At 43.9% G+C, this 26312-nt stretch overlaps 1 protein-coding gene across 1 annotated transcript in view; it reads left to right on the top strand.

Annotated features, from left to right (window-relative positions):
• The first annotated feature begins 2140 nt into the window (after nt 1–2140).
• CCDC170 (coiled-coil domain containing 170) overlaps nt 2141–26312 on the top strand; it is a 157039-nt gene continuing 132867 nt past the window's right edge. Inside the window, exon 1 of the mRNA XM_070073404.2 lies at nt 2141–3006. Coding sequence (XP_069929505.2) covers nt 2929–3006 — 78 coding nt within the window. The 5' untranslated portion in view covers nt 2141–2928. The remainder of the gene's footprint in view (nt 3007–26312) is intronic.

The following is a 26312-nucleotide window of genomic DNA, read 5'->3' as shown; positions in this document are numbered from 1 at the left end:
TCCCGGGCCACAGCAGAGAGCTGGCCTGGAAGAGGGGCAACCGGGACAGAATCCGGCGCCCTGACCTGGACTAGAACCCCGTGTACTGGCGCCGTAAGGCGGAGGATTAGCCTACTGAGCCACGGCGCTGGCCTAACAGCAATTTTTAAAGACGGTGAAGATGCATATCTTCTGTTCTCGTGGAGGAGAGACACAGGTTGACCCAAGTGGCCAGAATCAGATTTTACGAAAAGGGATTCTGAAACTGTGAGCCCTGAGCCTGGATCAAGGTGTAACTATTTTTTAATTAGGCCTCCATCTTGTAACTTGGGCCTGACCAGGCCCTGAACCTTAAGCCAGAAGCTCCTAAAAGTAAATAAATGAACTCCCCTTGCGATAAACTCTCCTAGCAACAGCCGATTAACAGATAACAGAGAAATACCTAGAGTTCCTGGTGTCTTCTCAGGGCAGATGAGGTGATTGATAGCTACCTGAGACCCTGCATGTACATCCCAGCAGCTCGGACTCTATGCTTCGGCCAATCAATTGAAAAGGCATCAACCCCAAAGCCATCCAACCACCTTTAGTAGGTCCGTTCCCGCCACTGGATGCACTCAGCAATTCTTTTTTTTTTAACTTTTATTTAATGAATATAAATTTCCAAAGTATGATTTATGGATTACAATGGCTTCCCCCCCATACCGTCCCTCCCACCCACAACCCTCCCCTTTCCCACTCCCTCTCCCCTTCCATTCACATCAAGATACATTTTCGATTATCTTAATATACAGAAGATCAGCTTAGTATACATTAAGTAAGGATTTCAACAGTTTGCTCCCACACAGAAACATAAAGTGAAAAATAATAGATGATTTTTTTTTAATGATGATGAAATCAGATCAGACCTATTGTCATGTTTAATCCCAGTGAGAGTCAAGTTGGGAGTTGATAATTTCTTTTTTTTTTTTTTTTTACAGAGGATCAGTTTAGTATGCATTAAGTAAAGATTTCAACAGTTTGTACCCCCATAGAAACACAAAGTGAAATATATTGTTTGAGTACTCGTTATAGCATTAAATCTCAATGCACAGCACATTAAGGACAGAGATCCTACATGAGGAGTAAGTGCACAGTGACTCCTGTTGTTGACTTTACCAATTGACACTCCTGTCTATGGCATCAGTAATCTCCCTATGCTCCAGTCATGAGTTTCCAAGGCTATGGAAGCCCTCTGAGTTCTCCGACTCTTATCTTGTTTAGACAAGGTCATAGTCAAAGTGGAGGTTCTCTCCTCCCTTCAGAGAAAGGTACCTCCTTCTTTGAAGACCTGTTCTTTCCACTGGGATCTCACTCACAGAGATCTTTTGCCAGAGTGTCTTGGCTTTCCATGCCTGAAATACTCTCATGGGCTTTTCAGCCAGATCCGAATGCCTTTAGGGCTGATTCTGAGGCCAGAGTGCTATTTAGGACATCTGCCATTCTATGAGTCTGCTGCACTCAGCAATTCTAAGAGATGTCCTTTGAATTTCCCGTGGGATGAGGTGATTTACTAAATGGTACCATGATGTATAGAATGTCTCTGAAAAGCCTATAAAAACCCTGTTAACTGAAGGGTCGGTGTTGATTGAGAGACCAGGCCCGGACCTACAATAAAACTCTCGTGTGCTTTACAGCGGTATCGGCTCCTTGGTGGTCTTTAGGGACCACTGAACTGGGCCTAACAAAACTAACGGATGGAGAGGTAGAGGAGGGACTCTCCCGGTTGGTTCTCTACCAGGCGCCTCCACTTTTCATCAGTTGTTGGCTCACCGTTCCTTTCCTCCCCTCCCCTCCCCTGCCTTCCCTCCCTCCCTTCTTTCTTTCTCTCTCCCTCTCTCCCCTCTCTTTCCTTCTCTCCCCTCTCTTTCCCTCTCTCCCTCCCTCTTTCCCTCTCCCTCCCTCTCCCTCTTTCTCTCTCCTCTCTTTTTTTTCTTTCTCTCTCTCCCCCTCCCCCTCTCTTTCTTTTCCCCTCTCCCCCCTCTCCCTCCCTCCCCCCTCCCCCCTCTTTCTCTCTCTCTCCTTTCTTTCTCTCTTTTCTTTCTCTCCCTCCCCCTCTCCCTTTCTCTCTTTTCTTTCTCTCCCTCCCTCTCCCTCCCTCCCCCCCCTTCTCTCTCTCCTCTCTTTCTCTTCTCTCTCTCTCTTTCTTTAGGTGATTCTGGCTGGGATAAGGCCAGAAGCCATCGTCAAGGCCCAGGAGTCCTCAGGGGCAGTCAGGGATGCCTGCAGGATGATTGGCTGGAACCCAGCCGCTGCTGGCACCGGAGTCATCAGCAGCACCTGGGCCCACCGCGGGTCTTAACGCCACGTGAATGTGGGATCCATTTTCAGGGTCTCCCTTGAACTGCTGCTCACGCACCGTGTGCTTTAGTTTTGCGGTCTGGGGTCGCAGGGTCACTCTACCAGCTGCGTCCCCTTTGACAATTTATTGCATCACCGCTACCTAGATTTCCTGGCCGGGCTGCTGAGAAGGGTGAAGAATCACACAGCTGGCAGAGCTCCCCATAAAATAAAAGCCGCAAGGCCCCCTGATCGGAAACTGCTAAGACTTTCAAGACTGGCACCGCTGAGCCGTAAGCCAAGTGCAGAGGCCGGGCCTGTGCAACCTCCGGGTCTGCAGGGCCACCAGAGAACGCAGTTTGCTTTACATACAGTGGGCGCTCAACAAATGCTCGGTTCACCTTTGCGACCACTCGCCGCGGCTTCTTCCTCAGCGCGCCCGACGGCTCGCGGACTGCGTGCGCCCGGGGCCGTCTCCAAGGCGCACGCGGGGCGGCCCCGCCGCCGCCGCCGCCCCGCAGTGTTTACGGGTTGCCGAGGAGATTCCCCGGGCCGCCTCCCGTCGCCGCCTCCGCCGCATCGCTTCGCTCCGGGCCGGCTCCGGGTCCGAACGTGCCCGCGGCGCCAGCAGACATGAGCCGCGGCGGCGCCTCCGCCTCCGCCTCCAGGCGCCCGGACGGGACCAGCGCCGCCGCGCCGCCCGCACCTGAGGTACGTGCGCTGCCAGCCGCGGCCGCGCGCGGGGTGGGCCGGCCCGCGTGCCCGAGGCCTCCGTGTCCGCGGCGCCAGAGCCCGGCACAGGCATCCCGCGGAGCGCTCGGCGCCTTTCCCTCCAAACGGCGATGTCCCAGCGTAGGGCTGCACCGCGAGCTCGCCGCGGACCCCAGGGAGCGCGGGTCCCCCTGGCAAGCGCCTCCCTCAGGCGTCCAGCGGGTCAGCGGCTTCTCCCCACCCACTCCGGCAGAAGCTGCCTCCCTACCTGTTGGCCCTTGGGCTGTCTGTGGTGATCCGGGCAACCAACTTCCTCACAGACTGAGGTGTGTGTGTGGGGGGTGAGTGCTGGCCTCGGGGCGGCCGCTGCCCTGTGTCGCTCACCTGGGTGTCCAGAACCACTGATGATTCCGGTGTCTCTGGACCACGTAGTCGTTGACTCCCAGGTGTTCCTTAAGCCTTGGGGACACACACATGTATGCATTCACACGACACACATGCACAGACACATGCCTCAGTCACACAGCAAGCATGCATACAGTGCACACAGAGTTGCACAAATGGGCGCAGAGACATGTACACAGTAACACAACATGCATGCACACACATGCAAACACAGATGCACAGATTCGTTCACACAACCACGCGCAGACTCATAAATGCATACGCACATGGGCATGCACATAGACACACATGCACAGACACGGTCAAATAACAGGCATACACACATACAGAGACACACACATACATGCATACACACAGTCACACGCACACACAGCACACACATTCTGAAGTCCTGACCGTCTCAGTCTATTTGGCATCCGCTCAGGGGCTGCCATCAGCTCCCTGAGGTACCCTGTGTTGTTAGGAGCGATTCCCAGAGAGGACGACTTTGTGTTCCTTGAAATGCTGGCCCAAGAGGTGTCCTCAGTGTGGCCACACTGCCTGTATACATCCCTGGTGCGATGTCAGATGCAGACGTGGGTTGGATTCTTCATGCCGTTGGAATTCTTCTAGTCAGCAGTTTTTGGTTGTTACCTTATATCCAACTCCTATTGAGGTTTCTCTGATTCCTGGCAAATCTGTGGATAACTGGTCTGGAGATACACAGGAAAAACTAATTTTTCTCCCATATGGCACTTTTGTATTTGACATTGTTACATTTTGTTCCAACATGGTATCCTCTGTGAATCATGACAGCCCATTTGTAATTTACATATCTTTTATCCCCAGGTGCTCCATATTGCCTAGCAGTTAGGGCATTCTCTAACCACGATATAATGATCAAATCAGGCTATTTAGCATTACTACAACCATATGCACACTGTCTACTAAAATTTTGCTCGTTATCCCAATTATTACAATTTTTTCCTTTTCTTTTTTCTTTTTTTGACAGGCAGAGTGGACAGTGAGAGAGACAGAGAGAAAGGTCTTCCTTTGCCGTTGGTTCACCCTCCAATGGCCGCCGCGGCCGGTGCGCTGCGGCCGGCGCACCGCGCTGATCCGATGGCAGGAGCCAGGTGCTTTTCCTGGTCTCCCATGGGGTGCAGGGCCCAAGTACTCAGGCCATCCTCCACTGCACCCCCCGGGCCACAGCAGAGAGCTGGCCTGGAAGAGGGGTAACCGGGACAGAATCCGGCGCCCCGACCGGGACTAGAACCCAGTGTACCGGCGCTGCAAGTCAGAGGATTAGCCTAGTGAGCCGTGGTGCCGGCTACAATTTTTTTTCATTCCAGAATCACACATTATATTTAGTTATTGTTTCTGTTTAAATCTGAAACTCTTCAGCTTTTTTAAAAATCTGATTTTTCATCATGGCTAGATTTTGGGTAGGAATACTGTTTATGAGCTGTTGTGTCTCAGTTCATCTCCTCACCAGATGCATGATGTCATCTTGTTCCATTGTTGGTGATGTCTCCAACTGGTGGTATCAGATTTTTTTCTCTGTAAAGTTACCTTTTCTCTTTTAAGAATGAATAAATGATCATATTAATTGAATAATCTTATCAATTCAGATAAAGACTTTTAGGATAAGTCTCTACCCACAAAAAGGAAAATTTCCATCAACCCAAGACGTGAATTGGTTTGAAAGCTAAATTTTATTAAGATCAAAAGTAGAAGCAGAAAGGCCATCATTTATTACAATTAAAATTTCACTTTACAAAATACTTTGTCTGAAATAATCTTTGGTAGGCAAAGCAGATACTTCTCATCATGTAGATGAGGAAAAGGCTTATTCAGCAACTGATGAAGCAGAGAATTAAACATCTTTCCTTCGAAAGCTTTATACTTTTACCAGCACGCTGCATTGGAAACAGATTAAAGTACGAGGCAGGGAGGATGTTTGACACAGCAGTTAGACGCCACTTTGAGTGCCTGCATCCCATGCAGAGTTTGAGTTCTGCTTCCTGCCTTCCAATCCAGCTTCCTGCTAGTGTGCAACCTGTGAAGGCAGCAGATGATGGCTCAAGTACTTGAGTCCCTGCCACCCATGTGGGAGACTTGGATTGTGTTCTGGGCTCGTGGCTTTGGCCTGGCCCAGCCCTCGTTGTTGTGGGATTTGGGTGGTTAACTTACAGATGAAAGATCTCTCTGTCTCTCTGCCTTTCAAATAAAATGAACATAAAGATTTTAAAAAATATTTATTTATTTATTTGAAACGCCAAATTATGGGTGTGTGTGTGTGTGTGTGTGTGAGAGAGAGAGAGATCTTCCATCTGCTGGTATACTCCCTAGATGGCCAGGGCTGGGCCAGGGTGAAGCCAGGAACTTGGAACTCCATCCAGGCTTCCCACATGAGTGGCAGGGGCCCAAACACTTGGGCCATCTCCCACTGCTTTCCAAGGTGCATTTGCAGGGAGCTAATGGTAGAAGAGCAACTGGGACTCGAACTGGCACTCACATGGGATGCTGACATTGCAGGTGGTGACTGAACCCACTGTGCCACAACACTGAAAATAAATAAAGATTTAAAAAGTAAAAAATATATACAAAGCAAGAATCGTATGCTACTTTCTGAAGAAATACAATATTTTAGTAACTGAGGTTTACCTTTGGAATCAAGACATGTTCAAACGTCCCTGATGATATATATTTATCTGTGACACCTTGGGCAAAAAAGTTACTTAAGGTCATAGAACTTTCTTTGTTCATCTGAAACATGGGGTGCAATACTCATCACATAGTGTGGTTTTGGGATTTTACAGTTAATTTATGGAAGGTCCCTAAGAGGATATCTGACAGAATAAGTACTTAATAAAATTGGGTATGATTGTTCTTTTAACTTTTGGAATTTCCTTAATGTCAACACCATTATCACCTCCTGCCACCATCAACCAATACCTCAGTCAATGCCTCAGCCACCATCTCAACCAGCAGTTTATTGAGGAGCTATGGGAGGGACGGGGGATACAAAATGAATTTGACACAGTCCTTGCTCTCAAGGAAGGATCAATAGAAATAGAAACAGTCAAGGGAAACAGATCCAAAAAAAGATGACTGTTTCATTGGTTCTCAGGCACTAAATTTAGTGCTGAATTTTTCTCAAGTTAGATTTACTGACAATGGAATCATCAGCAGAGTTTCACTAGGTGAGAAAGCAGGACAAATACTGAGAGCAATGCTATGAGCGTTGAAGTGAACAGGTCAAAGGAGGACAGAGTCCTGTGCTGGGGAAATTTACAAACCTAACTTTTCAGCAGGATGGTATAACTTTGCCACGTATTTGAAATACAGTTGCTCACTGAGAAATAGGACTGAATTATAAAGTAGTATCACCAGTCAGCCAAAAGCTACAGCAGTGTTGTCACATACCTAGAGGACCTGAATTTAAGTTATGGCCCAGAATATACAGTGGATAGAATACTGAGCAAATCTGTTTCCTCTCTGTAGAACAGAGCTTAACAGGAATGACTGGGTTGTTAGAAGCAAATGTTAACAGCAACAGTCAGCTGATCATGTACAATTATAAAGGAAGTCAAACTTGCTTTCCTTTTTCCTTCTGCCATTTCCACTTTAAAAAATTGTATAAAATATGCACAAAAATGACCATCCTGCTGTTGGGTGGCATTAAGTGCATTCACATTGTTGCATCTCCATTGGCACCATGCAGCTCCAGATCCTTGCTCATCTTGCAAAACTGAAACCCTGTACTCATTAAACAGTAACTTGGCATTCCTCCTCCACACCACCCTGGTAGCCACCAATCTACTTTCTGTCTCTCTGATTTTCTGTTAAGTGGAATCGTATTGTATGTATCCTTTTAAAAATATTTAATTGAGAGGCATATATAGATAGATAGCAAGCTCCCATCTGTTGGTTTACTCCCAAAATGCCTGTGACAGCTGGGGCTGGCCCAGGGCCAAAGCTGAGAGTGGGGGAATACAATCAAAGTCTACCATGTGTAATAGGAATCCACTGTAATTTTTCCCCCATTTGTCCAGGGGCATAAGTGTGTTCATACTGTGAGATGATAAAAGCTTAGAAAGTACCATTGATTGGTGGAAACTAAATTAGATGAGTAATTATATGTTTTCTTCTTGTTTTAATAAAAGGGGGGCTTTCTACTGTTATAAATAAATAATTATTAAATCACAGGAGAACATTGGACAAGTCCCACTGTATGGGTCTGGTGCTGTGGTGTAGCGGGTGAAACCACCACCTGCAGTGCCGGCATCCCATATGGGCACCGGTTAGAGTCCTGGTTGCTCCACTTCCACTCCAGCTCTCTGTTATAGCTTGGGAAAGCAGTAGAAGATGGCTCAAGTGCTTGGGCCCTGCACCCACGTGGGAGGCCTGGAACTATCTTATCTTGCGTTTTCCTTTGGTTTTGACTGTAATAAACACTTCACTTCTAGAATTAGCATAAATTTGAAATTTTTCTCTGAAGCTCTTTAAGTAAGTCTCAGCTTGATGAAATTGATAAAAGGTCTATAGTTTTGTTAATATATTGCCACAATGTTAATTTCCTGGTAATCTAAATGGTTCATGTTAGCAGAAGTTGGGTAAAAGGAATACAGAATCTCTGTTCTGTTTCATAAACATTTTCTATGATTCTAAAATTATTTAAGAATAGAAAATTTCAAAAGATAAATGGTGACTAGTTAACTCATTTACACATCTGACTTTTAAAATTTTCACTATAATATTTAGCTCCTCCTGGTAGTTTGCTCATTGACTGCCTGGCTTTAGAATGCTTTGTGAGATAAAGCCTTCCAAGGACAGGTAGCAGAGAAGGCATAAGCTTTTCTTTTCAGATTTTAAAGAGATTGTACATTCACTTGATGTTGGCAAATAGAATGTGTATATTTCAAACAATGCTGAATACTCCTTGGTCTGTACTTCAATTAGGTTGACTAATTATAAGGACTTGCCATTTTTCATGTTCAAGGATAAACTTAAAATTTTTTAATTGAAAAAAGGAGTAGTGTTTGCTGCACCAGGAACTATTTATGCTATGTGCTTTTACCCAAGGTTTCTTTGTTTTGCTTCCAATTTTTTCCTTTTGAAACTGGTGATTTGCTGGCTTTGATCTAGCAACAGAGAAGTTCAAAGTCATTGCTGAAGCAGACCAGACCACCTCACGTTCTCTGACTGATATCAGCAAGGCTATTGATTATAGCTTTAATAGCTACATGTTTAGATAGTACTTGAATGAAGTATTTAAAATATAAATAGCTGAGTTACTTTTTAGCATGGTGGAAGCATATCAATCTCATACAAAATAAATCTCTAAGTTGTATTTTTGAATTATTGAGACTGAATTTACCCTTATATTTTGCCTCTACTCTTTCCAGTTAGCTTTGTGCAGAAGTGTATTTTTTAGCATATTAAGGTCACCATTGCCTAACCTCAATGTCACTGCAAAGTGAAACTATTTTAGGACTTAACTATAATGATCACATCCCCCCAAATCTCTTCTACTTTGGGTTAGAAGAAATGGAGAATGGAATATCAAAAAGAAAGTCTTGACATAGGAATCTTGTGAATATTCAGAGTAAGAAAAATGAGAACTTAGGGGCAAATGTGAGCCTCGAACTTTGTGCTTAATGGATCACAGATTGTAACACCTACCCATCTGCTAAACATTTGTTGTATCTGAGACACTCTGTTAGGCACTGACAATTCAGAAGTTGTTTCTTTCAGCAACTGTAAAATGAGTGCCTATTTTAAAGTAGGCACTGTTTTGAATAAAGTCACACTGTCATAAAGCCATATTCTTGTGGGGAAAATAGATTAAAAAGGTAGAAAGATTGTCAAGGTAATTCCAGAGTGGTACATACTTTGAGAAGAAAAAAAAGCAAGTTAACAGGATGGAGATTGAGTTGGATGAAGGATGGGGTCTAGGTTGGATAGGATGGGTGGGTAGGCTGATTTCCCAAGGCAATGTCTGTGCCGAGAATGGAATGTGCTAGGAGAGAGTATTAGGAATAGTGAGAGCAGCTGGAGGTGCTAGCTGGGACTGAGGTTGATGTGTTTGAAGAGAGTGTAGTTTGTAGAATGTTCTTCAATTTGGCTGTGTCAATGTTTATTATGATTAGATTCAGGTTAATAATTTGTGGCATTTTTTTTTTTGACAGGCAGAGTTAGACAGTGAGAGAGAGAGAGAGAGACAGAGAGAAAGGTCTTCCTTTTTCCGTTGGTTCACTCCCCAAATGGCCGCTACAGCTGGTGCACTGCGCCGATCCGAAGCCAGGAGCCAGGTGCTTCCTCCTGGTTTCCCATGTGGGTGCAGGGCCCAAGGACCTGGGCCATCCTCCACTGTACTCCCAGGCCACAGCAGAGAGCTGGACCGGAAGAGGAGCAACCAGGACAGAATCCGGCGCCCCAACCGGGACCAGAACCTGGTGTGCCGGCACCGCAGGTGGAGGATTAGCCTAGTGAGCTGAGGCGCCGGCCAATTTGTGGCATTTTTGACAATTCTGTATGAGAGGTGTTGCATTCTCAGAGCATCAAGTAAGGAGCCTCAAACCCATTTATCTCATTATTGCTGTTATGAAAGACAAAGAAAGGCTGAAAGATTGTTCCAGATTAAACAGACTGCGGGTAGTTAGTGAACATGTGCAATACATTTATATTTGTGCTGAGGAACATTATTGGGGTAACTACTGAATAACATGGTGTCTTTATTAAATTTCTTGAATCTGACTGTTGTTTGAGAAGGACATTCTTGCACTTAGGAGATGTTGTGGAAGCATTTAGCAATAAAGCACCAAGTGTCTGCAAATTGATCAAATTGTGATCCAGCATCACAATCATAATGCACACATACAGAAAAGAACATATCAAAAGTAGTGCAATGGTATCACAGTTGGCAGATATAAACGAAGCATATACTTGAGTTCCTTGGGGTATTCTTGCAACTTTTCTGTAGGATTGAAATAAAAATTTTAAAATTATTTATGATTCAAGAAACAAAAGGGGTGCAAAACAGAAGATTCTTGCTAACAGTTGAGCTGACAGTTTTAGTTAAATACATAATAATTGGTAATAAAACCCCCCATTTTTAAATTTTATTTTATTTTATTTTTTTTAACTTTTATTTAATGAATATAAATTTCCAAAGTACGGCTAATGGATTACAATGGCTTCCCCCCCATAACGTCCCTCCCACCCGCAACCCTCCCCTTTCCCACTCCCTCTCCCTTTCCATTCACATCAAGATTCATTTTCGATTCTCTTTATATACAGAAGATCAGTTTAGCATACATTAAGTAAAGATTTCAACAGTTTGCTCCCACACAGAAACATAAAGTGAAAAATAATAGATGATTTTTTAAATGATGATGAAATCAGATCAGACCTATTGTCATGTTTAATCCCAGTGAGAGTCAAGTTGGGAATTGATAATTTCTTCTTCTTTTTTTTTTTTTTTTTTACAGAAGATCAGTTTAGTATACATTAAGTAAAGATTTCAATCGTTTGCACCCCCATAGAAACACAAAGTGAAATATACTGTTTGAGTACTCGTTATAGCATTAAGTCTCAATGTACAGCACATTAAGGACAGAGATCCTACATGAGGAGTAAGTGCACAGTGAGTCCTGTTGTTGACTTTACAAATTGACACTCCTGTTTATGGCATCAGTAATCTTCCTATGCACCAGTCATGAGTTTCCAAGGCTATGGAAGCCTTTTGAGTTCACCGACTTTTATCTTGTTTAGACAAGGTCATAGTCAAAGTGGAGGTTCTCTCTTCCCTTCAGAGAAAGGTACCTCCTTCTTTGAAGACCTGTTCTTTCCACTGGGATCTCACTCACAGAGATTTTTCATTTAGGTTTTTTTTTTTTTGGCCAGGGTGTCTTGGCTTTCCATGCCTAAAATACTCTCATGGGCTTTTCAGCCAGATTGGAATGCCTTTAGGGCTGATTCTGAGGCCAGACTGCTGTTTAGGACATCTGCCATTCTATGAGTCTGCTGAGTATCTTGCTTCCCATGTTGGATCACTCTCCCCTTTATTTATTCTATCAGTTAGTATTAGCAGGTACTAGACTTGTTTATGTGCTCCCTTTGACTCTTAGTCCTTTCATTATGATCATCTGTGAACTGAAATGGATCACTTGGACTAGTGAGATGGCATTGATACATGCCACCTTGATCGGATTGAATTGGAGTCCCCTGGTATGTTTCTAACTCTACCATTTGGGGCAAGTCAGCTTGAGCATGTCCCAAATTGTACATCTCTTCCCTCTCTTATTCCCACTCTTATGTTTAACAGGGATCACATTTCAGTTAAATTTCAACACTTAAGAATAACTGTGTATTAATTACAGAATTAAACCAGTCATATTAAGTAGAACAGACAAAAAAAAAAAAACTACTAAGAGGGATAATGTATTAAGTTGTTCGTTAACAGTCAGGGCTATGCTGATCCAGTCACCGTTTCTCATAGTGTCCATTTCCCTTCAGGAGGTTTCCTTTTTGTTGTTCAGTCAGTTGTCATCGATCAGGGAGAACATGGTATTTGTCCCTTTGGGACTGGCTTAGTTCACTCAGCATGATGTGTTCTAGATTCCTCCATTTTGTTGCAAATGACTGGATTTCGTTGTTTCTTACTGCGGTATAGTATTCTAAAGAGTACATATCCCATAATTTCTTTATCCAGTCTACCGTTGATGGGCATTTAGGTTGGTTCCAGGTCTTGGCTATTGTGAATTGTGCTGCAATAAACATTAGGGTGCAGACCGCTTTTTTGTTTGCCAATTTAAATTCCTTTGGGTAAATTCCAAGGAGTGGGATGGCTGGGTCCAGCGGTAGGGCTATATTCAGGTTTCTGAGGAATCTCCAGACTGACTTCCATAGTGGCTTGACCAGTTTGCATTCCCACCAACAGTGGGTTAGTGTCCCTTTTTCCCCACATCCTCTCCAGCATCTGTTGTTGGTAGATTTCTGTATGTGAGCCATTCTAACCGGTAAACCCCCCATTTTTTTTAAAGATGGTAAGCATGGCTGGAGTAAATGTATTATTTCAGATTAGGGTCCAGAGGGAAAGATATAGTACCTAGGGTGCTCTAGCAGACCAGAGAGGACTACGGAAGAGGAACCTTTGCTGACGTGATGCTCCTTTGGAGGTGCCACCAGGACATACAGGTGATATGCAATAGATTCATACGTATCTGTGAACCATCAGATAGTAGAAGGCGTTGAAATCACAGGAGGGCATGAAGTAAGCCAGTGAGGAATGAGGATGTTTTGAGTGATGACTGTCAAGGACAAAACCCAGCAAATATCACAAGGAGTAGTTCACGGAGGAAGATGAGCTGTGGGAGGTATGAAGCACCGTGCCCTGGAACAAGTGAGGGCCTTTGTGGCTGGAGTGTAGCTGGGTGGAACCATGAGGCGACCAGAGAGGCAGGAAATGAGGTTGGTGAGGTGAGCATGCGTCACATCATGGAGGCCTTTCTAGGAGTTGGGATTTGATCTTCCAGGCATACAGATCATTCTTGAGAGCATGGATGAAGGATAGCCATGGAAGTAAGAGGCTTTTCAGGGAGAGGTTACGGAGGAATTTTTAGATTATGTTGAATTTTACCACGTGTTGTTTGGAGTCGAGTAGATAAGGGCAGCTGAAGGATCTGAAAGGAACAGATTCTTTTGTGATAGGCATCTAGTAAGAACTCTGATAATTCATTCATTAATTTATTTAGTTAATATTTGTTGGCCTGAAAAGCATATTCACCTGGAGTTCCAGAGACCTGGGTATTCTGGATTCTGAAATGAGCTGACTTCGTCATCTTGAGCGTACTGCTTACTCTCTGTAGGTCTGGTGTCTTTATCTCTTAAGGTTCATTTCTATTTCAGAATTTCTAGCAAATATTAATTAAAACTAATAACCTCTATTATAGTAACTTGAAGAGGCTTATGAAGGAAGCATTTATAAAGAGAAAGGGAGGAGAGAAGGGGAGAGCGAGAGAGTGAGAGATTGAGATTAGAAGCCATTTAGTAGATGAGAAGAGTTAGATATGCTAGGAAAATGGCATGAAATTGCCAAACTAAGTTGAATGCTGAGCTGTCTGGCAGCTTATAGAAATAACAATGGGATTTCAGGATAATCCTTACGTACATTCATTTGGAGAAATAGTTTTCTTTTCTGGCTATAAATCGTGGAAGGAATTTATGAATGCATCTTTTACGACACCTTGAATGAAAGGCTTAGGTACAAGTTAGAAGAGATTGTGCAAGTCCAGCCCCACCATTTGCTAAATGTTAGACCTTGGGAAGGTTACTTAAACCCTCTAGGTCTCTATGTCCTGTTTGTGAAAATGGGAGTATTAATCCCTGATCTGATGGTTGGCTTGAGACAGTGGCCTGAGTATGCGTGTTTATATCTTGTGCTTCTCTAAATCCCAAGAAAAAAGGAGGATGGGAATAGAAAACCCAACCAGACCACAAGTGTGCTGGGAATAAGACCCAGTATTTGTACCATTCTGAAAAGCGTGTAGGTAGTGGCATCATGATGAGGCGAGTACATGAGAGAAAGCCTCCTCTACATTTAGGGGAAGGTGGCAGTAGAGATAGAACTGTTCTTCCCAGGGGACCCCTGATAGACTCCAAGCTTGGAATTGGCAAACATTAGAAAGCAGGAGCCAGGAGTTTCCTCCAAGTCTCCCACATGGGTACAGGAGCCCAGGCACTTGGGCCATCTTCTACTGCTTTCCCAGGCCATAGGAGGGAACTGGATTGGAAATGGAGCAGCTGGGACTAGAACTGGCGCTCATATGGGATGCTGGCACTTCAGGCCAGGGCTTTAACCTGCTGTGCCACAGCGCCGGCCCCTGTTTTTCACTATTTATTTATTTATTGACAGGCAGAGTGGACAGTGAGAGAGAGAGAGACAGAGAGAAAAGTCTTCCTTTTCCGTTGGTTCACCCCACAATGGCCGCTGTGGCCAGCGCGCTGCGGCCGTAGCACTGCACTGATCCGAAGCCAGGAGCCAGGTGCTTCTCCTGGTCTCCCATGTGAGTGCAGGGCCCATGGACTTGGGCCATCCTCCACTGCACTCCCTGGCCACAGCAGAGAGCTGGCCTGGAAGAGGGGCAACCGGGACAGAATCCGGCGCCCTGACTGGGACTAGAACCTGGTGTGCCAGTGCCGCAGGTGGAGGATTAGTCTAGTGAGCAGCGGTGCCGGCCTCACTCTTGATCTAAATAGTTGATTTCTGTGCTGTGAATCCTCAAAGCTTTGCTATTTATATGCAGTCATGCTTCTTTCTTTTTTTGACTTTAAAAACTTTTAAGTTATACAAGTTTCATGTATTTTATATATACAGATTTAGGAGCATAGTGGTACCTCCCACCCCACCCTCCCTCCCACCCATGCTCCAACCCTTCTTCCTCCTCCCTCTCCTATTCCCATTTTAAATTTTTATGAAGATCTATTTTCAGCTTATTTAATGATCATAAAGTTAACTCATAAAGTTAACCATACACTAAGTAAAGAGTTCAACAAATAATATGAAGAAAAAGCACTGTACCTCAACAGAAGAGACAAGGACCATAAACAGTCATTGAACCTCAAAATGTCCATTTCACTCCAAATATTACATTACAAATATTTACACTCCAAATATTAGTTACCCCAGATCAGGGAAAATATGTGGTGATGAACGTCTGGGTTGATTCCATATCTTAGCTGCTGTGAATTGAGCTGCAGTGAACGTGGAGGTCCAGATGGCTCTTTTATATACTGCTTTCTTTGGGTTTGGGTAAATTCCCAGGAATGGGACGGCTGGGTCATATGGTAGGTCTATATTCAGATTTCTGAGGTATCTCCATACTGTCTTCCACAGTGGCTGCACCGGTTTACATTCCCACCAACAGTGGATTAGGGTACCTTTTTCCTCACTTCCTCACCAGCATTTGTTGTTTGTTGATTTCTGAATGAGTCATTCTTACTGGGGTGAGGTGAAACCTCATTGTGGTTTTGCTTTGCATTTCCCTGATGGCTAGTGATCCTGAGCATCTTTTCATGAGTCTGTTGACCATTTGAATTTCTTCTCTAGAAAAAAGCCTGTTCAAGTTCTTTACTCATTTCTTAACTCGATTGTTTGTTTTATTGTTGTTGAATTTTGAGCTCTTTATAGATTCTGGATATTAATCTTTTTTAAAGATGTATTTTATTTACTTGAAAGACAGAGTTACAGAGAGAGGTGGAGGCAGAGAGAAAGAGAGGTCCTCCATCTGCTGGCTCACTCTCCAAATAGCTGCAATGGCTGGAGCTAAGCTGATTTGAAGTCAGGATCCAGGAGCTTCTTCCAGGTCTCCCACATGGGTGCAGCGGCCCAAGGACTTGGGCCATCTTCCGCTGCCCTCCCAGGTGCATCAGCAGGGAGCTGGATCAGAAGTGGAGCAGCTGGGACTTGAACCTGCATCCAAATGGGATGCTGGTTCTTCAGGCTAAGACTTTAACCCTGTGTGCCACAGTGCCAGCCCAAAGGATATTAATCTTTATCAGTTGCACAGTTTGCAAAATATTTTTTCCCATTCTTTTGGTTGCCTCTTCATTTTGCTGAGTATTTCTTTTGCAGTGCAGAAGCTTCTCAGTTTGATGTAATCCTTTTGAAATAAAAATAATTCTTATGTTTTAGAAAGCCCTGTTCTAGAAAATCAAGATCCCTATGCTGGTAGAAAGCTTCTGCTGATCTCCTAAAATGGGCCTGAGCTAAATCCTCGTGGCCTCCCAAGATCTCCCCACCAAGTATACCTCTTAGTAATGCAATGGGTTGACTTATTGGATGATTTTTATTAAGAACTGACAATTAAAATTTTAGGAAGTAGCTGCCAAATGTGATGATTATGGTTTTGACTATACTGACTGTTAAGTGTTTCTTTCTGGTAGTTATTAACTAAGAATTTAAAGCCATTTTTTGGATGAGAATTTGGCCTACAGGTAAGATTACTTACTGTATCCTATATCAGAGTTCCTGGACTTGAATCTCAGATCTGGTCCCAATTCCAGCTTCCTACTGGAATGCAAATCTTGGGAATCAGCAAGTCGTGGCTCGTGTAGTTGTGTTCCAGTAACTCAAGTAGGAAATCCAGAGTGAATTCACAGATCACAGCCCTGGTCCAGCCCTGGTCGGCATGGGAATGTGGGGAATCGAACTATCAGATGGGAACTCTCTTTCTGTCGGTCTGTCTAAAAAAAAAGTTGCCTACCTAAAACATCTGTCTTTAAAAAAGAAACAAGTTATTTCCATGCCATTTTGGTAAAGATGAATGCCACACTCCTGTTCATGAAGGTAAAGGGGAGGCTGACATTGACTTAAAAGCAAAATTACAATTAAAATTGAGATTTGTTTAAGTTTAAAAAACTAGATTTACCAAAAACACATGTTTCACATTGTTTTGACCTGGAGACAGTTTATTCCTTTTTTTGCTGGCAGTGATCTCTACATGATCACTGTTTTGTAACCTTATCTAAAGTCAGATCTCAACTCTATGGTCCTGCTTCTTTGCAAATGCAGAATGTAGTGGCTAATGTTATGTATCATCTTGAAGGTTCTTTTTAAGATGAGATAAGCACTCAAATCAACAGACTCAGTGTAAAGCAGATGGCCCCCAGAAACAAGGGTGGTGTTCACCCAATCCTTGGACGTCTTTAGAGGAAAAATTGAGGTCCCTCAGGAAGGGGAAACTCTTCCTCCAGGCTGCCTTTGGACTCAGGCTGCAGCGTGCACTCTTCCCTGGGTCCCCAGCCCACAGCCTGCCCTGTGGGCTTCAGACTTGCTGGTTTCCACAGTCACACAAGTCACTTCCTTAAAGTGAACCACTCTGTGCACGTCCTCATCCTGTTGCTTCTGTTTCTCTGGAGAGCCCTGACTGATACACAAGGATGCGTCATTTGAGTCCTCCAGGCTTGAAGAGTTGGTTGGACTGAATGAGTTTGGGGCCCACCAGAAAAGACAGGCTATAGCTAGGCCCAGGGGCACTTTCCACACAGACCCAAGGCCATAGTCAATGGCAGAACCCTGGAAAGAGCCCTGCCTAATCTGAGAGAGACAGAGCTGATCTGCCCATTGGTGCTCACTGCATCCCATGATACTTTCTTTCTTTTAAGATTTTTTTAAAAAAAATTTATTTGAAAGGCGAAGTTACAGAGAGGCAGAGGCAGAGGCAGAGAGAGAGAGAGAGATGTTCCATCTGCTGGTTCACTCCCCAGTTGGCCACAATGGCCAGAACTGGGCCGATCCAAAGCCAGGAGCTTCTTCTGGGTCTCCCACGTGGGTGCAGGGGCCCAAGGACTTGGGCCATCCTCTGTTGCTTTCCCAGGCCATAGCAGAGAGCTGGATTGGAAGTGGAGCAGCAGGGACACGAACTGGCACCTATATGGGATGCTGGCACTGCAGATGGTGGCCTTACTCACTATGCCACAGTGCTGGCTCCCAGCCCATGATACTTTTAGGGACCTATGAGAGTGTTTTAATTGTTTTTAATCAGAAGAGAAAAAATTTAATGTGAAAAATCCATTTTAATACATGGTATTTTGATATATTCATCTGTACCAGTCACAAAACAAAGTTTCATGCTATTATAAAATATATTCATCCATAAAATATAATTTTTAATATTTTTTATGGAAGAAGGTGCCCAGAAGAGTTATAATGTAGCCCTATAGGGAGCTGAAATTCTGTAGAGAAATTCATCGAAGGCATTGAGAAGTAATAGGACAGTGAATACTAAGCAACACATCATGGAAAATTTTCTCTTAAAATTGCACCTTCTTCTATAGATTGTTATGAAACCAATGAGTGTTGAGATGGTGTCCCATTAGTGTGCACCCTCCCTACAACAATTTTGTGGTACTAGAGAATTGCACTTCTGGGAGATAGAATACTTCACGTACTCTCTATGGAAAATATTCCTGAGGAGCTAATTTGAATAAATAGTTTACTAAAGTTTAAGGCACATTCTTCAACAGAGGAACTAAAATATTATATAATGACTAAAACTCTCCTTTAGAATAATTTAATCAAATGTAGAGTGGGAAAATCCCATTTGTAAAGAATTCTGGAATCTTTAGCACATGGAAAGATATCTATCAACCAGTTTCTCTCTCTCTGTATGATAAAGAGTAATAAAATTTCCCATCTAGTTGTCAACTTGGATTTTTGTTTCTCCCATTCCTCTCTCAGAAGCTATTCTATATGTGATAATGTTCCTAATTTTGTATTCATTATTAGTCTTGATGGCTACACTCAATACCTCCTAAGGAGAAGGATTTCTAAAATCTGAGTTGCCCAAAATAGGATCTGAAGTTAAAAAATTTGCCTATAACTTCCTTTGAGTCCATCCTAAGAAATTATCTTATTAACTTAAATAATTTTTTACATAAGCTCCCAAATTGACTATAACTGACTTGTACATTTATGGACTTGTAGAAGGCAGCATGCATCTTCCTAAAAGTTGTTGAAAAGAATTTCTGAATTAAAGTTTTTGAATTTAATCTTATTTGTGGAAATGCAAGTCATTATTCCAACAGCCAGACAAGTAGATAATGATACTGAGGGTAACAAAATAATTCCATTTATGAAAAATGATCATTTCATTTTAACAAGAATATGTAGAACAATAATATAGTGATTAATGTGGGGAGCAACTGGGAGCAACTCGGACTAGACTAAGTTACTGGAATTAAGACTTATTCTATGCATCTGCTCTCCCACAATATGGCGCTGGGAGAGGAGAAAACAGCTTCTACGCAGCTGCCTCTTGCCAACTTGAGTGATGACCTCCAGGAGCTGATCCTGCTCCTGATTGGAGGAGAGCAGCGTACTCGGCGTGTGGGCAGCTGAGTTGGGATTGGCGGAGGAGGACTATAAAAGAGGAGAGAGACAACATGCACGAGGAACATCTAGCTGAAGGAACACCTGTGCAGCCACCAAGAGAGCCGGCCGGCGGTGTGCCACTCCCCCGCGGAAGTGGGGAAAGTGGCAGGGGGAACCGCCCTTCCACGGAGGTGGAAGGGACAGTAGCCAACCCGGGAAGAACCAGCAGCAAACCCGGGGAGGGCCGAGCAGACAAAAGAACAGCGCAGGGTCCTGTGTCATTCCTCCACGAAGACGGGGAGCGACAATTAAGAGCATACACTTTGGAATCACATGGTGTTGGTTTGAATTCTTCCTGTGCCATTTTGTTCATTTGCAGATATTTACTGATACCCGGTCACTGGGGATGCAGTAGACAAAGCAGACATTCTCTGCCTCTGGGGTATGAGATCCAGTTGGGAAAATAAATATTAAATAAAGAATCCTACAGGTAAAAAGTAGTTGCAATGGATGGTAACATGATGGTTAAGTATTGGGTATAATTAGAGGAAATAACAGAAAAGCCTAATTCAGATGGGGGTCAGAGAAAGCCAATTGAAGGGCTGACAGAAGGCCCCTGTGGACTGTCAGAGTGAGCCAGAGCAAGGGCAGTAAGAGCTGGAGAGGAGAGAATTCTGTAGCCCCTTTGAATCTGTTTCCTTCTTATACAGTGTGGCTAGTGGCTGCTCTCAGAAATATGACCTTGTAGGGAATGGACATTCGGACTCGCGGTCAAGAGCCTACGCCCTGTACTTTAGTGACTGAGCTCAATTCCCAGCTCCAGTTCCAGACTCCAGCTTCCTGCTGATGTACACCAGGGAGGCAGCACTGATGGCTCCAGTAGCTGGGTTCCTGATTCACATGTGGGAGACCCAGATCGAATTCTTGGCTTCTGGCTTCTGCCAGTCCAAGTCATTGTGGGCACTTGGAGAAGAGTGATCCTTTGGTTGGGAGCGCTCTCTGTCTCTTGGCCTCTCAATCAATCAGTCAATAAAAAATGGCATTATGTTGTACTATGCGAATTAACAGTAAAACTCAAAAAGTACTCTGTACTTTGTGTGTCTATGTGGGTGCAGTCTGTTGAAATCTTTACTTAGTATATACTAAGTTCATCTTCTGTATATAAAGATAATTGAAAATAATCTCAATGAAGAATGGGATGGGAGAGGGAGTGGGAGATGGGATGGTTGCGGGTGGAAGGGAGGTTGGGGGGGAAATCTGCTATAAATCAAAAGTTGTACTTTGGAAATTTATATTTATTGAATCAAAGTTGAAAAAAATGACATTGTATTTGAATCATGCTTATACAGACCTAGCATACTAGATTTTTTTCTTTTTTAAAAGATTTTATTTATTTGAGATTGCCTACAGACAGAAAGGGGAGAGACAGAGAGAGAGAGAGAGAGAGAATCTTCTATCCACTGGTTCACTCTCCAAGTGGCCACAATGGCCAGATCTGAGCTGATCCAAAGCCAGGAGTCAGAGCTTCTTCTGGATCTCTCACATGGGTTCAGGGACCAAAGTACTTGGGCCATCTCCCACTGCTTTCCCAGTCACATTAGCAGGGAGCTGGATCAGAAGGGGAGCAGCAGGAACTCGAATTGGGGCCCATATGGAAAGCTGGCATTGCGTATGGTGGTTTAACCCACTGAGCCACAGTGCTGGCCCCACAGCCAGGTCATTTAATTTTTTTTTAAGATTTATTTATTTATTTGAAAGGCAGAGTTGCAGAGGCAGAGAGAGAGAGAGAGAGAGAGAGAGAGAGGTCTTCATCTGCTGGCTCACTTCCCAGATGGCTTCAACAGCTGGAGCTGCACCAATCCAAAACCAGGGCCAGGAGCTTCTTCTGGGTTTCCCATGTGGGCGCAGGGGCCCAAGGACTTGGGCCATCTTCTGCTTTCCCATAGTAGAGAGCTGGATTGGAAGTGGAGCAGCCGGGACTCGAACCGACACTCATATGGGATCCTGGCACTGCAGGCAGTGGCTTTACCTGCTACACCACAGTGCTGGCCTCCAGGTCTTTTAATATTTGCAATGCTAACCCTAGTGAGGACCAGAAGGAGGAAAGCTTTCCATTTTGTTTGTGTATCTCTTCGTGTACCTGTCTCCTCACCTATCCATCCACTCAGTTATTTAACAAACATTGTATGTATATTCATTCGATAGACATTATATGTTTGCTGCTAAGCATGCAAGTATAATTGATTTCTAAGTTCTTCCCTTGAATTCACAACCTCGTAGCTGAGTCATCTACTCATTTCTTAGGGCCCAACATGTGTTTCATGGGTGCATCTATGTGCCCAGCATAGTGGCAGACACAGTCCTGAGAGACAGACAGAAGGTCTACTCTTGTGCATCTTACATTCTAGTGGGTTGACAGAAAAAGTAGTGTGGAAGGTAAAATTTATATTGGGAGGTCCTAGGAGCTAGGTGAGACTTAGTGAACCTCACAGGCTTTGGAGGAAGGGAGACATTGAATACTCAGTTACTCAGAAAGGATTTCTGATGCCTTGCTAGTGCTGAGAAGGAGAAGCACTGACTGATGTGAGAAGACAGCTGCAAAGCTGCAGTGTGGTCCATGGGAGTTTGATCATGTTCTGCAGAAAATTGAGCAGAGGCAACATGGCTCTTTTCCGTGATAAATATTAGAAGCGCGAGAGAATTACTATTGAAGTGCTACACTGATCATTTGTGCTGTGGTTTGAAAGGTATGTTGGAGTTAATCCCCAAAGCCATATGCTAATTGAGATGAAAAAAACAGAATATGTTACTGTGTTAAGAAGGTGATAAAGTTTTGGAGCAGAGGACTTTGGAAAGTGACTTCTGACCATGGTGTTTGGGGTAGGGTCTTTGGAAAGTGACTGGTTTGGATAACGTCATGTTTATAAGAAGAGAGATGGAGACCAGACAGACGCAGACACACGAGTTCTCACCACGATGTCATACAGCTAAAGGGGCCCCTGTGAGAACCTATAACAAGCTGTTTGGACTTGAAGTCCCCAAAGTGGCTAAATAAACCTCTTTATAAGTTAGCCTGTCTCGGGTATTTCTCTACAGTGATGAAAAGGCCGACTAGTACAATTAGTGGATTTTGTTTTTATGCCTCTGATTTGTTCCTTATTTTTTTAAAAATATTTTTCTTTTTGGACAGGCAGAGTTAGACAGTCGGAGAGAGGAGAAAGATGGAGAGAAAGGTCTTTCTTCCATTGGTTCACCCCCCAAATGGCTGCTACAGCCGGTGCACTGCGCCAATCCGAAGCCAGGAGCCAGGTGCTTCTCCTGGTCTCCCATGTAGGTGCAGGGCCCAAGGACTTGGGCCATCCTCCACTGCCTTCCTGGGCCACAGCAGAGAGCTGGACTGGAAGAGGAGCAACCGGGACAGAACCGGTGCCCCAACCAGGACTAGAACCTGGGGTGCTGGCGCCGCAGGCGGAGGATTAGCCTAGTGTGTTGCGGTGCCGGCCTGTTACTTATTTTTTAAAGTTTGTTTATTTGAAAGGCTGTGTGTGTGTGTGTGTGTGTGTGAGAGAGAGAGAGAGAGAGAGAGAGAATGAGAATCTTCCATCTGTTGATTTACTTCTTAAAAACCCGCAACAGCTGGGACTAGGACCAGGCTGAAGCCATTGGCCAGAAACTCCATCCAGGTCTCCCAGTGGCAGGGCACCATGTTCCTGGGCCATCACCTGCTGCCTCCCAGGGTGCAAATTAGCTGGACTGGAAGTGGAGGCAGGACTGGAATCCAGGCACATGATATGGGATGCAGACATCCTGATGTACCACTATGTCTGCTTCTGATCCTTCTTTGATTCTCCAGCTGCCCCTACTACCCTGTTTACTGGGTCCTGTGATATGATATGAAGCTTGGCCAGGAGTGAGGGTGATCTCTGGTTATAAAGCAGACTATGGGCTTTATCTGTCTAAAGCGTCAGGTTCTTAGGGCAGGCATTTAATGAAGTGGTTAAGGTGCTGCTTGGGACACAAACATATCGTGTCAGAGTGCCTAGATCTGAGTCCTGGCTCTGCTTCTGATTCCATTTCCTGCTAATGTGCACCTTGGGAGGCAGAGGATGAGGACCCCAGTACTGGAGTGCTTGTCACCCATGTAAGAGACTCAGATTTCACTTCCTGCTCCTGGCTTTGGCCTGGTCCAGCCCCAGCTGCACCAGGCATTTGGAATGTGAACCAATGGATTGAAGACCTGTCTTTCTCTGTCTCTATCTCCGTCTTTCAAAAAAAACGTGGGTTCCTAAACAGACATCTACCCATGTCTGTCCTAGAGTGTGTTGATGACATTCTTGTCATCCTTATACTAAGTAATGAGTTGCTAAGCACAAGAATATGAGGGTTGAAACCTGCCTTTAACTTGAGTTATTTCAAGAAGAAAATAGAGAAATAGAGAAACAATAATTCTAAATACTTAGTTGGGAATCTTTGTTTCCTTGCAAGAATTTTTATAGGAAGATAAAAATTATTTGATTTTTTTAACTTTTATTTAATGAATATAAATTTCCAAAGTACAGCTTATGGATTACAATGGCTTCCCCCCCATAACGTCCATAAAATTATTTGATTTCTTTTTAAAAAGATTTATTTATTTGAAAGGCAGAGTTACAGAGAGAGGAGAGACAGAGACAGAGATATAGATATAGATGGATAGGTATCTTTCATCACTGGTTCACTCCCCAAAAAGCTGCAATGGCTGGAGCTGGGCCAGGCTGAAACCAGGAGCCTGGAACTCCATCTGGGTCTCCCACATGGATGCGAGAGGCCCAAGTACTTGGTCCATCTTCTGCCGCTTTTCCAGGTGCATTAACAGGGAGCTGGATTGGAAAGTCGAGCAGCTGAGACTTGAACTGACACCAGTATAGGAATCCAGCATCATAGGCAGCAGTTTAACCCACTACCCCACATCAGCAGGCCCTTGGGTTCCTTCTAAAGTGAAACCTGGAGAGATGATCTTTTGCCAAGGTTTTGAACCTTCGTTTTGGTGGTAGCCTGCTGTGGGGGCTTTTTTGCTGTCAGGTGTTTGTGTGCTGAGAGACAGACCGTGGATTCCTTCTCACAGAAGACGTGCTGCTAGGAGCCCCATCGTTTTTGTTGAACTTTCTTTGGGCTGTACTAAAGGCTGCCTTGTAAGAGGAAGCAGGGATCTCACTGGTTTCTTTGTTAATTGAAGATCTCTTGACAGCAAGTAAAGGCATTAAAAGTCATTGAATTCTCATTGTAATCACTGAAGACTCTTTTATTGTGGCTGTGACATTGTTTATATTCCATTTCTGTTAGCAGTGACTTTCTTGTCTCATAAGTTGTCCTTGTACAGCAAATATATTCCCAAGGACTGCTGCAACTCGGTGATTCTCCTCTCTATGTTTTATGTGCCAGGGTTCAAGTTCAGGGTTTTCCTTTTGCCTGTGCAGATAATAAGGAATTCACATAGTATTTCATTTCTTGAACATTAGGGCATGAAAATTGAGAACCTAGTAAGTCAGACTGTTTTTTTTAAAAAAAGATTTATTTATTTATTTGAAAGGCAAAGTTAAAGGGAGAGGAGGGGGGAAGAGAGAGAGGAGAAAAGAGAGACAGACAGAGATCTTCTATTCACTGGTTCACTCTGCAAATGGTCACAATTGCCAGAGTTGGGCCGGTCTGAAGCTAGGAGCCAGGAGCCAGGAGCTGATTCTGGTCTCTCACTGATGACTTGGGTCATCTGCTGCTTTCCCAGGCACAGGCACATTAGCAGGGAGCTGGATTGGAAGTGGAGCAGCTGGAACTAGAACTAACGCCCATATGGAATTCCGGTGCCAATCTGCTATGCCACAGTGCAGTCCCTTAAATCAGACTCTTTAAAAATGCATTCTGTTGGGAGTCACTGTACACTTACTGCTCATGTAGGATCTCTGTCCTAAATGTGTTGTACATTGTAATTTAATGCTATAACTAGTACTCAAACAGAATTTTACACTTTGTGTTTCTGTGTGGGTGCAAACTGTTGAAAGCTTTACTTAATATATGCTAAATTGATCTTCTGTATATAAAGATAATTGAAAATTAATCTTGATGTAAATGGAAGGGAAGAGGGAGCGGGAGAGGGGAGGGTTGTGGGTGGAGGGAAGTTATGGGGGGGGGGAAGTTATTGTACTCCATAAGCTGTACTTTGGAAATTTATATTCATTAAATAAAAGTTAAAAAATAAAAAAATGCATTCTGTTGTTGGATATTTAATAAAGAAATTAATTTTTCAAATAATATTTATTTATTTGAAAGGCAGAGTGACAGAGAGAAAGAGAGAGAAAGATCTTCCATCTGTTGGTTCACTCCTCAAGTGGCCACAATGCCTTGGGCTGGGCCAGGCTAAAATGGGGAGCCAGGAGCCAGGAGCTTCTTCCAGGTCTTGCACATGGGTACAGGGGCCCAAACACTTGGGCTGTGTTCCTCATCTCTGTGTTCTGCTTTTCCCAGGTGCATTATCAGGGAGTGGGATTGGAAGTGGAGCAGCCAGTACAGCTGGCATCACAGGTGGTGGCTTAACCTGCTATGCCTGAATGCCAGCCCCTCATGTCCAAGCATGATCCTCTTCCTCCATTCTCCAGGGGTAGTTATTATGTAAGTTTCCATAGGTATCTTTCAAAACACTCACATCCCCCCTCCCCAAAAAACCAATCACTTTTACAGTCATACTTGTACTTGCATAAGCATATTTCACTAGAGGGAGTAGCATGTCAGAGACTGGTTGTGTGTTTTTCGAATCTGCCTTCTTCTCTGTGAATTCCATTATTGTGAGTAGGTCAATGTAATGAACCCTGCTTTCATGTATGAGTATTAAATATTCAGCCTAATACTTAAAAATTATTGTTTAGCATGTATTTTTAAACATAAGTGCCGGTATACCATTAGTTTTGTACTGTATTTAAAAAGAAGTATGTTTTGGCTGGTGCTGTGGCATAGTAGGCTAAACTTCTGCCTGCAGTGCCAGCATCCCATATGGCTGCTGGTTTGAGTCCTG

Source organism: Oryctolagus cuniculus, chromosome 5 (assembly GCF_051225735.1).
Source record: "Oryctolagus cuniculus isolate XC-2025 breed Fujian yellow rabbit chromosome 5, ASM5122573v1, whole genome shotgun sequence".
NCBI lineage: Eukaryota > Metazoa > Chordata > Mammalia > Lagomorpha > Leporidae > Oryctolagus > Oryctolagus cuniculus.
The sequence above is the reverse complement of the archived record's forward strand: the minus strand, read 5'-3'. Positions and strand labels throughout refer to the sequence as shown.